Here is a 14,190-nt window from a genome sequence, read left to right on the forward strand (position 1 = left end):
TTAAAGGCATGATATTTAATGAGACAATTTGCCATCACCTTAATTAGGAAAGTAGAAAGAACATTTTGTGCAGTTGGAATCTTTGTGGATACATGGTTTCAGTGCTTATGAAAATAATAAAATAATTTTGTAGCATAAATAATTTGGGGCTAGTTGATATTTTATCATTTAATTATTTACAATTTATGCTTAGCCTGTTTATTAGGAATTGGGGAATAGGATACCACCCTAAACTGTTTATTTAATTTATTTATTTATTTATTTATTTTGCCCACATTCAACCAGTTTTTATTTTATTTTATTTCATTTTATTTTTTATTAATTGTATTGGAGTGACGGTGGTTAATATGGACATATAGGTTTCAGGTGTGGATTTCTGTGTTACAAGATCTATATATTGCTCTATGTACCCACAAAATTTATTATCTTTTTAAGAAATATCTTTAATGTTCCATATCCTTGACTTTTACCTTTCTCATTATTATTTTTATGGTCATTGATAAATTCATGAATGAGAAACCTATTCCACCCAGTCCTATATTTGAATTTGTTGTAATGAACAGTGTTTTTGTGGTCTTGTGTTTGTTTTTTAATATTTCAATTCTCTATTTCTTGCTGAATTTAAAATGAAGCTATTATTTTTCCTATATCTGTCCATTTTAGAGTTCTATATCTTCCGAACAATGGTAGATTTAGGTACATTCTTTCAGCATGACACATATAAACAGTGTTATTATCAATAAAAGGAATATGGCATATATTTGTATATCACTTCACAGTTTGTAAAGGACCTTTTGTCATATCAAAGAAACATGTAGGACAAATCTCTCAGATGAGGAAACATGCCTGGAGATGTTAAGTGATTGCCAGGTGCGCACAGGGTCAGAAATGGGACTATATCCCAAGCCTTCTATCATTTTTACATTTTTCAATTAGTATATTTCTCTCTTCAACACATAATAATATTGATAATAATAATAGCTGATTTGTGTTGGGCACATACTATGTGTCAGTCACTATCAGTTACTCCCCACAGTAACTCATAGGTAATATATTTCTGGATGAGTAGTACTTATAATGTTTAACCTATATAGAGGTAATGCAGAGAATTTAATAAGGTATATATCTACAATTCTACTTAATTATGTTTATTTCAATTCTTTTCTTCAACCCTTCTCCATCAGGTCTTGACTCACTTTGTGCTCCATTCCTGTATTTAAATTTCAATAATGAAGGTAAGCCTATTTATCAAATAATTGTGGTGCATATTAGTCTAAAAGATTTTATTCAAACATGAAAGGTTTTGTTTTTGCTGTAAGATTCTTGCTTTCTTTCTAGGAGATACTATAAATATCTGTGAAATAATCTATTATATAATTTTAGGGGATTTGAAGAATTTATTATTGGAGCATTTAGGTTATGATCAGGCAGTGACTAGAGATCTAGGGAGACTTTGATAATTCTAATACATTCACCTACTTTGGTGACCATTTTTATGAACATTGGAGACAATTTTGACTTCTTTAGAGATTAATTTTAGTCTGTGTATACTTCCTAATGAATTTATAAAGAAATTCATATTAATTTCATATCTCCAAAGCCTATCATTTCAACCACTACCTCCTGAATGAAACTTTTCTCATTCTTCCTCCTAAACCCAGCACTTTGTATTTCAGGAAAGCATTTGAGTATGTTTTGTATTCTAGTTATTTATATACTAATATCACAATCCTTTTTGGTTAGCAGCTTTTAAAAAACTTTGTGTTTATTGATTTGAGAGAGAAAGAGAGAGAGAGATAGACAGACATCAATTTCATGTTCCATTTATTTATATATTCATTGGTTGCTTCCTGTATGTACCCTGACTAGGAATCAAACGCGCAACCTTGGCATATTGGGATGACGCTGCAACCAACTGAGCTACCCTGCCAGGGCAACAGCTTTCTTTAGTGATTGATTTTTTTCTTCTTTTTCCCCCTGTTATAATATCTTTATTATAGTAGATTTTTTTAGTAAATATTTGCTACACTTAACTGACTCAAATCTCTATATATAACATGAATCTCTAGGATATATATATATCATGAATATATAAATCCCATGAATATATATAACATGAATCTCTAGAAGCCTCCATCTCAGAATCCCCATTTTTTCAAATTCTATCAATTTCATGTCAAATTTTGTGTAGATTTCTGTAAATGAGTAGAGATAGCATAAATCCTAGAGAACTAAAATTTCACAATTTGAATTGGTTTAAAAATGCACTATTCTATGATATTTCTTGTTATCTAGACTACAAATTTGCTTTGTTTCATTAGGTATAGCCCATTATCACACATATTGATCCAAGAATAGTAAGCAATCTATGTCTGAAAGAACAATTTATGACTAGGGTTCCTAAATCCACGTTCTGAGGCTTTTTTGTTTGCATCAACAAAAATTAAGGACCTTGAGATTTATATAGCTCATTAATAATGATTATGTTTAAAGATTTTTTAAAATTTGTAAAGTTCAGACAATAAAGATTTTCATTATTGTGGGATAACAATTTCTATAGTAGTTTGAAACTTAAAAGTTACTAGGTGGTTATCTTTTGTTGTCCAAATTGTTTGAAAGAGCAGAGGATTTATTTTCTTTAAGTTTGTGTTTTTATCAGTTATTAGCAAAATTCTTACTTAATAGTAGATTCAAGTAATGTGTAGTAAATAAGTGAATGCCTGCTGAACATTTACCCCAATAATAATGTGTTATATGCCTCTGCCTTATTCTTTCTTAGCTTTGGCTTATGCATGTATGTCTGCTTTTATTCCCAAATACCTGTATAACTTCTTCTTGAAAGACAACTCACATGTAATACAAGGTAAGCAAATGTCTTCCCTTGTCTTTTTAAGGTAATGTACTTATGTCAATTAACTATTAAATTTATGAATTTTACCCAATAAAATAGGGTGATAATGCTCACTACAACCAGTGAAGAGATCAAGTTTAGTTTTTACTCCAAGTCCCGAACGAATTATGGTTTTTTTCCAATGACTGCTCAATATTTGCTCTCAGTTCAGTTCAAATTTAGGCATGCTAGTTTTAGAAAATAAAAGTCCTGCTATTTTTCTCTCTCACAATTAAAATTGCCCGCAAGCCCAGCCAGCATGGCTCAGCTGTTGAGCATCGATCAACCTATGATCCAGGAGATCCAGATTCAATTCCTGGTCAGGGCACATGCCAGGGTTGTGGGCTCAGTCCCCAGCAGGGGCATGCAGGAGGCAGCCAATAAATGACTCTCTCATCATTGATGTTTCTATCTCTCTCTCCCTCTCCTGTCCTCTTTCTGAAACCAATAAAAATATGTACAAAAATTTAAAAATTGAAAAATAAAGTGAAATTACCCACAAAAAGTTTCATGGTGGAACAAGCCTATTGTCAATTAGTAAAAAGTTTAAACAGTACTCCATTATGTAAATAAAGAGAATATTAAAACCCTTCTCATTCACCTCATTCCCCATGCTTACACACCCAAAATATTCTCCCTCTGTATTTTACTTTTCTAAAATACACACCTTCTTCAGAGTTCAAGTCATAGCATAACCCATTTGTGAATTCTTATAGGACTATTCTAGCTACAGTCAAACTTTTAATATAATTTTCAGAGCTCCTTTTTGGAAGTAGTGTAACAGAAGTTATTAATATACACTTTTGAATCAGGCAAATCTTGTTTCAAATTTAAACTGGGTTACTTATTTTGTAATTTTGGGCAAATAAGTTTTCTTTGTCTAATTTACCTCATATCTAAAATTAAGGTTTTTGTAAAGGTTAAACATTCTAAAATATGTTAATATATGGTGCATAAAACATTAGATAACACTAAAGGCTTTTATTTTGTTTTTATTATTGTTACTATTATTATTATTTTATTGCTATTGTTATTATAATTATTTTGCTAATGTTATTATCATGATAATACATAGTATGCCTTATCTTTTCAACAAGAATCTAAATGTTTTAAGGGCAGCCTGGCCAGTGTTGCTCAGTGATTGAGCATCAGCCCATTCAACAAGAGTCACTGATTTGATTCCTGGTCAGGGCACATGCCTGAGTTGCGGGCTGGATCCCCTGTGGGGGGCGTGCAGGAGGCAGCTAATCGATGTTGATGCCTCTCTCATTGATGTTTCCGTCTCTCTCTCCCTCTCTCTCTTCCTCTCTCTAAAGAATCAATTTAAAAATATATATAAAAAATAAATGTTTTAAGGGCAGAGAATTTTCTTATACTTTTGTATACTTTTCAAATACTGCCTTCATTTAGACTTTTTATATATAATATGTCTTATTCTACTAAATTTTCAACAATTTGGAACTAGTACTTTGTTTTATTTATATTTATATAATTATGGCTTGATATACTTCACTCAGTTTGAATACATGAAGCAGGAAAACTACAGGCTATGTGCAACTTATTAAACATTCTGAATAAGTGGGACCTCAATTAGCAATATTTTGACTTAGTTAGAAATGAGTATAAAATTAGAGTATCAGAAGTCAATATGAGAAAATAACTAGAAAAGAAGTAGAAATGGAAATGTAAATTAAAAAGATAAATAGGTTAAAAATAGGAGGAGGACAAGAATATGGATAAATAGCTCAGCACATAAAAATATTTGTTTTCCACCATCATTTTACACTGAAATATAGAGAAAAATAATTTAAACTTTTAAAATATTTTGTGTTTATTTTTACAAGCACACCAAGGCATGTTTACCACTCTGTGTTTGCAACATAGATAAGGTGCTAGAAATTGATATAATAATCCAGTGTCTCTATGTTAATTTTGAAATGTAAATTCTGTTGATTTATACTTGTATTTAGAAATTATTTGAAATAGATATGCCTACCTAATACCCTGCGTGCTCCTAGAAAGTGAACTTGTATAAAGTTGGGATTAATTTAAGAATTTTTTTTAGAGAGCAACAGTATTTTTTCTTTGATTTTTCTATATTCAAACATTATGTTTTATAGGGAGAAAGTTGTTTTTTCCATGTAGGTTAATTAAGTAAAACCATCCAGCTTCAAGAGTCATGCAGTGTTATCTTTTAAGAATTCATGAAGTGATGTCCTATAAGAGCGTGTCTTGCATCTTGCTAAGTGGGATGTGTTCCACACTTATAGTTTCCTTATTCTGCCTATTAGTGATGTTTATTATAGAATTGAGGATGTACTCTTTAAGATTCCATTGATTCCTGTCCAAAGAAACTGCAATGAAGGCCTAAGTTCTTGTAGGCTTTCCCCAGCCAAGGACTAGACTTGGGACCCCATGGTCAGTTGGTAGCACCCACAAGCCTGGCAGTTAGAGATCTCATCAACTCCCCCATATGACTATGAATGAGGAAACATGGGGGAGGGCCAGAAACTTGAGGTGCACTGGCCAGAAGAGAACTGAAGATTCATGTCCTAGGCCAGTTCCTTCCCTCCCAACGTAGCTTAATTAAAATTGGTCACCAAGAGACTATTGCATGAAGTCTGCCCCTCAGCAATCTGTCTTCACATGCTACACTCTTACTGCATTCCCTACCTCCTGCTCCTGCCTTCCCAGAATACTCTTGAGGGAACTGTCAGGCCCACTATTGTTCAGTATTAGAGAGTCTGCAATAAATTATTTATGCTGGTAAAATAAATAAATGAGTGGATTTAAAACACCTTGGATGATACCAGGAGGTTTCAGAGGATATATGCCATGTAAGTAACTTATCAAATAGTGACCAAAGACAAAGTGAAAGCATTAAAGGTAGAAAATAATCACATTAGTAGTTGTGAAACACAAAATGTGATTCCTTAATCCTCAGTTAAACATAAGTCAGCACAGAAATAGAGTTTAGAGTAATGGTTATAAAGATGCTCAAGGAAATTAATGAGAACCACATGACACTTAATGGAAAGGTCCAGGAACTTAGTGAAAGCGTCATCAGCATGAAAAAGGATATAGATATGATAAATAAGAACCAGGTGGAAATGAAGAATACTGTATCTGATATCAAGAATACTCTGAGAGGAATTAAAAGAAGGCTCAATGAAGCAGAAGATAGAATAAGTGAATTAGAAGATAAGGTAGAAAAAAACAATCAGAGCAGCAAAAAGAAAAATCACTTAAAAAGCAAGAGGACAGTTTAAAGGAACTTTGGGACAACATGAAGCAAAACAACATTTTCATCACAGAGGTACCAGTGGGGGAGGAAAGTGAGCAAGGGATAGAGAACTTGGTAGAGGAAATAATGACAGAAAATTTACCTAAGCTGGTGAAGGAGAAAGCCACACAAGTCCTGGAAACACAGAGGGTTCTAAACAAGAGGAACCCAAAGAGACCCACTCCAAGACACATCATAATTAAAATGGCAAATGTTAAGACAAAGAGAGAATATTAAGGGCTGCAAGAGAGAAACAAGCAGTGACCTTCAAGGAAGCCCCCATAAGGCTGACAGCAGATTTCTCAACAGAAACACTTCAGGCCAGAAGGAGTTGGCATGAAGTTCTCAAAGTAATGAAAAGCAAGTACCTGCAACCAAGACTGCTTTATCCAGCAAGGCTATCATTTAATCTTGAAGCCAAAGAGCTTTCGTGAAAAAAGAAGACTAAAGGAGTTCAATACTACCAAACCAGCATTGCAAGAAATGCTAAAAGGACTGCTTTAAGAAGAAAAAGAAATATCAAGAGAAGGGTACATTGGCAAAAGGGAAAAAATGGCATGAAATAAGTATATATTAATAGTAACCTTAAATGTAAACATAATAAATGCTCTAATCAAAAGACATAGGGTAGCTGACATAGGACCCATATATATGCTGTCTACAAGAGACCCACCCGAGAGCAAAAGAGTCACACAGGCTGAAAGTGAAGGGATGGAAAAAGATATTCCATGCAAATGGAAATGGAAATGGAAAAAAAGCTGGAGTAGTGATACTTATTTCTGACAAAATAGACTTCAAAATAAAGACCATAACAAGGGACAAAGAAGATCACTACATAATACTAGAGGGATTGATCCAACAGGAGGAAATAACCCTTATAAATATATATGCACTCAATAAAGGAGCACCTAAATATATAAAAAATTTCTTTGTGGACTTTAAGGGGGAGATTGACAACAACACAATCATAGTGGGGGACTTTAACACCCTACTGTTATCATTGGACGGATCATCAAGACAAAAAAATCAACAGGGAAACAGAAATCTTAAATGACACACTAGATCTAATGGATTTAATTGACATTTACTGAACATTTCATCCCAAAGCAGCAGAATACACATTCCTCTCAAGTGCACATGGAACATTCTCAAAAATAGACATATTAGGGCACAAAGCAAGTCTCTACAAGCTCAAGAAGATTGAAATCATATCAAGCATCTTCTTAGATCGCAGTGGCGTGAAACTAGAAATCAACCACTATAAAAAGCTCAAAAATATTCAAACACATGGAGGCTAAATAGCATATTATTAAACAATGAATGGGTTACTAATGAGATCAAGGAAGAAATCAAAAACTTCCTGGAAAAAAACGAAAATGAACAGACTACAACCCAAAATCTATGGAACAGAGCAAAAGCATTTTCTGAGAAGAAAGGTCATAGCATTACAGGCATACCTCAAGAAACAAGAAAAAGCTCTAATAAAGCATCTAACACAACAACTAAAATAATTAGAAAGAGAACACCAAGAAAAGCCCCGAGGAAGTAGAAGAAAGGAAATAATAAAGATAAGAGCAGAAATTAATGACACAGAGACTAAAAAAACAATGCAAAGATCAATGAAACCAAGAGCTGGTTCTTTGAAAAGGTAAATAAGATTGATGCAGGACAGATGTACTTTATGCCGTTGAAGAAAGAAAAGGCAGCTTTAGGCAAGTGAAGAAAGAGGCAGCCATTTAGCTATTAATAATGGGAACGAATCCTTTGTGTAAAACCGAACTCCACTTTTAATGTAATTTTGCACTTAAGAAAGGAGCAACCCAGAAAACTGACCTATAAGAATTTATATACATGTATGCAGAACCCATGGACACAGACAATAGTGTGGTGAAGGCCTGGGGCGGGGGATGGGTGTCGGGTAGAGAGGGTCAATGGGGGGAAAAATGAGGACATCTGTAATACTTTCAACAATAAAGATAAATTTTTTAAAAAACACAAAAAACTTTTACACTGTTCTTTGAAGTCATTCTACTGTGTTTTGTTCCCCAAAACAATCATTGGAATTTTGGCACAACATTAAACATATTCTTGTACTGTTTATAAAACCAAGGCATATTCAAATTTGGGCCATTGTAGGATGTGGTAGCTATAAGTCAAAAAAGGAAAGATGGAGGGAGACACCATATAAACCTGGGAGAGAAAATTGGGTAAAAATTTCCCAAATTTTTTGTTTCCCTCATATCTTTTTAAATCCTTTGAGGGCAAGGGCAGCATCTTCTTCGTGGTGATTTTCCATTTAATGTAGTGTCACCTATAGCTAGGATGACTGTAAAACTAAACTGATGTTTTTGAGAGTTTTTGCTCTAGACGCTGAATCTACAGGTGGCAGTTGAGACTTTCCCAGGTAAAATAGAATGTATGGTCACACTACACATAGACATTCAGTGAGTCTTTGAGGGAGTGGGAAGAAGGAGGACAGATTTCAAAGTCTAAAGTCCAGTTGTCAAATATGAATATAATATAAAACTTCTTTCTCATCAAACAATAACAGAGAGGGAAAATAGCAATTTTACTATCAAGGTTATGTATTTTTAAAAGCAAGCAGTGCACTATATATTTCCAGTTTAATGCATGTCTTCATCATGAATGATTTAATGATAGAATGTTGGGGATATTGGGAAATGGTAGTAAATACATTAGTTTACAACCTTGACATTTTCAAGAATGTCTTGCATCATGTGACTGCCTTATCCCCGCTTTGAAGACGTTTTTCGGAATATAACGAGCCACACTATAAATGATAATAAAGCCTGTCCTGAGCAACCAAAACGTGTAACTTATATTTATATATGACTTATATTTACATAGATTAAATAATAAATGATATATAATATATAAAATAAATGTATACATATAGTGTATAGATTACTTATAACAAATATGTTATATATAAATGTAGCCATCAATGTTTGGTAGAACACAAGGAAAATGTTTTCATGATAAACTAGGTTTCTTCATTAGATCCTTAATTGGCCATATAATCCTATGTAGTAATTATCTTTTATCAGGCTCAAATAAGAATGGTATTTAGTAAATAAGAATAGTTGTGAAAAACTGCCTGAGCCATGCTTTTCTGGTTTAAAATCAAGCCTGCTTTTGAAAAGGTTAATAATTATGTGGTTTCTGCAACATCCAGTTGAATTCTTATGATTTTTGATGTTACATACCTCTGGCTTTTGACCAAATTAGGACTGTACATATACTATTACTAATTGGAGGGAGAAAAAAATAGTTAAAGAAAAGTTAAAACCCAAATTTGGCTGGGACCTTGGGCTCTGTCTTGGCTCTTTAATCTGTAACTCTTGAACCTGATATAATTGTACTTTCTTTGTTGTTGTTAAAGATGAAACAGTGGATAGACAGAAAGAATTTTGTTGCAGTAGAATAAACATCAAATCATGGAAAAGCATTAATCAAAAGTATTAACCCATTTTTTATTTAGCACCCATGGGTAAAATTTCACATTAGATATGGAATTTAGCTTTGTTGTGGTATTGAATACAGTACCTCCTCATCTTTTCTTTTTGGCCTTTATGCTTCTCTTTGTAAAATATGTGACATTGCTTATAGGTAAATAATTATAAAATAATTGTGGTCACTAGAAGCAAAGTTTTAATTGTGGAAAATAGGGGAAGGCTACTCGTACTAACAGATTATCAAAAATTTTATACTGGTTCTGGAAACATTAAAAGTAAAGAACTTTAAAAGCTAAAAAAGAATGGTAGCTGTTATATTTATAGGTTATTTTTACCAAGTAATTGGTTTGAAAAATGGATCTATAACTTTATTGAAAGGAATTGAGATTATTAATTAAGAGGAAACTTTCATTGAGTTACTGTCATTTTTGAAATATAGTTTAATTTTGTTTTTTTAATATGTAAAAAATGATGGTTACTTGTCCTTGAGTAGATTGTCACAAGTATATTGTTTAGATTAGTACATAGTGAGTAAAGTGGCAATAACAGTAAATTGTTGGAAAAAATAAGAAAATATTCCTCATATTGCAATCAAACCCTATGAATTAGTGTAGGATTAGAATCAACATTTAATTACCTACTGTATTCCTGTTTTCTAATTAACATGATATTAATTCTTATTTCTAAATATGCCAAATGCAGAGTCTCAGATGGAAATAAGTTAGACCTGGAATAGATGCCTATATCTGTATATATAAGGAAATTTGAGGCATAATTATTCTACTTGTGACTGCTTATTTATCAGTTATACTTTCTGAATATAAAATAAATGCAATTTAATATTACTAAATAAACTATTTGTAGAAATTAATAGAAAAACATCTTTCATCATGTGTATAATTTGTGATTAAAGAAAGGAATAGCTCTGGAGGTGGAAAATAAATTGAAGCATAGTGTGTTGGTATATTTGTTTGATAAATAGCAGTAAGTGATTAAAGTAGTAACAAAACAAAATTACCTATTAAAGCATGTTTTATTCATGGAGAAATTAGATTTCATTCAAAATGTAAATAAAACTGTAATTTATATCAATGTAATGTATTTATTTGAGTAACTGGGTAAAGATGACAATTGTCTTAAACTTTATTGTCATTTCAGAGTATTTAACTGTGTTCTCTCAGATGATTGCATTCCACGATCCAGAGCTGAGTAATCATCTCAATGAGATTGGATTTATTCCAGATGTAAGTACCTAGTGCATTAATTAACATGAGGTAAAAAATAAAGCAGAAATTGGCAGCATGAAAGACTGCTGTTTTTTTTTTGTTTGTTTGTTTATTTTTTAAATATATCTTTATTGATTTCAGAGAGAGGAAAGGAGAGGGAGAGAGAGAGATAGAAACATCAATGATGAGAGAGTCACTGATCGAGCCCACAACCCGGGCATGTGCCCTGACCAGGAATCGAACCCCGATCGCCTGGATCCTAGGTTGATGCTCAACCTCTGAGCCACTCCCGGCCATGCAAGACTGCTGTTTTTAAAGTTTTGGTTGTCATAAGAAGTCCAATCTGAACAAGTTCTTGCTACTAATTATGGTCTTTTATTATAAAGTCTGTGTGATTACCTTCCAGGAACTTGAGATCTCTATCAGAAAAGGAATTTTTGAGGTTTACAAAAACCTGTGATACTCTAGTCTAACTTCCACATAAAAGAGCCTTGACTCTCTGTCAAACATTACAGGTGTATAGCAGGCTAAGCCACACCCTTGCTACCCTTTGCAAATCAACTCTGACTTTTAACTTAATACAGACTAGCGAGAAGCTAATGAAGTATGCCAAAATCTGGCAAAGCTCCCAAGGTAACATATCAAGCAAAACACAGAAGCTACTTAAGAATCACTAAGTTCAGATTTCCTACTTCTACAAAAATAGGCCCAAGTATCATAAAATCCAAGTGAAAACCCTTCACAGCATAGTTTAACATAACACTAACATTAATGCATTTTTTTCAAGCAATTTGATTTTACCCTAAAAGCTAATAAATGAGCCTGTTACTGTTTAATAGATATTTACAGAAAACACAAGACTCCTGAGTCAGAGACCAAGGACTGTCACTCACAGCAGAGCAAGCAGCCTGAACATTCGCATATTTGCGTTGGCTGCCCTCACCCCCAAATCCCATTGAGACAAAGTAAAAGGTCCAGATGATACTTGCATATGCCCTGAATTACATTAGAGAAGAGGAACCCTGAGCTTAGGGAATTTGAATTTTTAAAAAATTAACAATAAGCATGCCTTCCCTTTGCTCTAGAGAGAGAAAAACACTATCTTTCTTCCAAGGCTATAAGTAAACCTGTCCTCTGCTGTAAAGGGGGATTCTATTTCTGTTTTCCAAGGCTGTTCTTGTATAATCATATTTGAAAAGATAATCCAGAACAAATGGCAGTCAGTGTCTCTGCTCACAAAAAATGCAGAAGTACAAGAATGCATATTAAAATTTTAATAGTAATCACCAAAAGAATAGAAAGAGAATGTTACCACGTTATTGTTGACACTATTATAGATGTCTCCCATTTCCCTACCCTTCCCCCTCCACTCAGCACTTCCCCCAACTCCCTGGCCTTCACCATGTATGTATCTGTGTCCATGGGCTATAGGCCTAAAGATATTGGCCAGAAAGATAAGAAATATGTCAGGCAAATGTTAACCAAAAGAGCCTGGCCAGGTGTGGCTCAGTGGTTGAGCGTCAACCTGGGATCCAGGCGATTGGGGTTCAATTCCCGGTCAGGGCACATGCCCAGGTTGTGGGCTCGATCAATGACTCTCATCATTGATGTTTCTATCTCCCTCTCTTCCTCTCCTTTCCTCTCTCTGAAATCAATAAAGATATTTTTTTTAAAATGTTAACCAAAAGAAAATTAATATAATGATATTAATATAAACCAGCAAAACAGGAAAGAAAACACAAAACAGATCCTCTCATATATGGAATTTGGTATGTGACAGAGACGAGTCTATAAATCAATTAGAAAACAAAGAATTATTGAATAAATAGCCCTTATACAATTAAACAGCTATGTGGAGAGGAAGTGAGAATCAAAGCTCAACCCTGAACCATACTAAAAATAAATTGTAGATTGATTTAAAGACCTGGACGTGGAATGTCATATTTATAATTTTCATCTAGGAAGGAATTCTTGCAGAATTCATAAAAAGCACAACACAAATTTTAAAAAGAATTTATATTGAAGAGTGGTACAAAGGAGCCTTCCATTCTACTGATAATATGTTACTTTGATTTAAAATTTTTTGAAGCAGTTGTGGCAAAAAGTTTCTTAAATCTGGGTGGATGAGTACATTGGTGTTTATTAAATGTGCTGCCGCACAGAGTGAGTTAATTATTCAATAATTTAATAACTTTGATAGAATATCATTATTCTATTTATGCTTCCCTCTCTGCTATGATCCCCTCCTATAATTACTGGGACATATTTGTGTAGCTTCTTGTAAAAATGCTTAAATACCAGTATTATTATGAAAGTAATCTGATTTTAATATGTACTGTGATTAGTCTTATGAGACATTAATAAGTCACGTGGGACACAATGACCAGTACATGCCAAATGCTGTGCTTCCCTGGCCCCCAGCCACTGATTATCTGTAGCAGTCCCTAATCCTTGCACTAAGGAAATGCTTACACATATTTCTGAAAAATTACTCTACAAATATTTCCAAACACATTATAGGGAATCGTTCTGTCATTATTGAGAATTCTAGAATAAACCAAGAGAAGTGAAGGGACAGAAAGAATATCTTAAGTTGGAGAAAATTCTCTTTTCTGCAACTATTCTCTTGTCAGAGAAAATGGGCAAATGAAAGGTATTTAACAAAGAAAGTTAAATTGGTAATAGGAAGATTGTTTTTTGAAGTATTTTACCCTATTTTTTGTTTGTTTTATTGTGTTTATTGTAGTGATTCTCATCTGTAGATAATATGAAAATGTTGAACCTATTTTTAAATTTAATTTTGAAAACAGACTTGATGTTGGATTTTTTGGATTTAGCATTTTTAAATATAAAGATTGTTGACATTTAGAGTAGTGTGAGGTGTTTGATGAAATGGTGAGTTTTTCTAACATTTTTCTTACTCTGTAATCACTTATTTTTAGTTGCATTTTGTTAGTTTATATGTGCAGTGTTTCTTCTTTTTTCCCTTAATTATCACCTTCATTGTTTTACATTTAAAATAATTGGTTCAGCGACCTCTCTGTACCTCTAACAATACAAATGATGACTCATCAAGGGGATGGGTAATAAGATCCCACACTGGTTTCTTGCTCAATGTCTAATCCTCTCAAAGTAAACCTTCATTAGCCTTCCATCATTGGAAAGCAGGCTCCATTGCTGGAAAGACTATGATTTCTGGTTTCTTTCCATTTCACAGAGCTCTGAATGCTGAGCACTGCTGAAGCTTGAATAGTTAGGGATATTGTGCACTGATGTGATGCTTAGATTACATATGCCATCATAGTTATGTGATTT

At 33.3% G+C, this 14,190-nt stretch overlaps 1 protein-coding gene across 3 annotated transcripts in view; it reads left to right on the forward strand.

Annotated features, from left to right (window-relative positions):
- TBCK (TBC1 domain containing kinase) overlaps nt 1–14,190 on the forward strand; it is a 165,164-nt gene that overhangs the window by 61,849 nt on the left and 89,125 nt on the right. For all 3 annotated transcript variants that reach the window (XM_016223615.2, XM_016223616.2, XM_016223618.2), the window contains 3 exons: nt 1,185–1,235; nt 2,780–2,863; nt 10,808–10,893. In XM_016223615.2, coding sequence (XP_016079101.2) covers nt 1,185–1,235; nt 2,780–2,863; nt 10,808–10,893 — 221 coding nt within the window. The remainder of the gene's footprint in view (nt 1–1,184; nt 1,236–2,779; nt 2,864–10,807; nt 10,894–14,190) is intronic.

The sequence above is a fragment of the Miniopterus natalensis genome, chromosome 1 (genome assembly GCF_054644295.1).
Source record: "Miniopterus natalensis isolate mMinNat1 chromosome 1, mMinNat1.hap1, whole genome shotgun sequence".
Lineage (NCBI taxonomy): Eukaryota > Metazoa > Chordata > Mammalia > Chiroptera > Miniopteridae > Miniopterus > Miniopterus natalensis.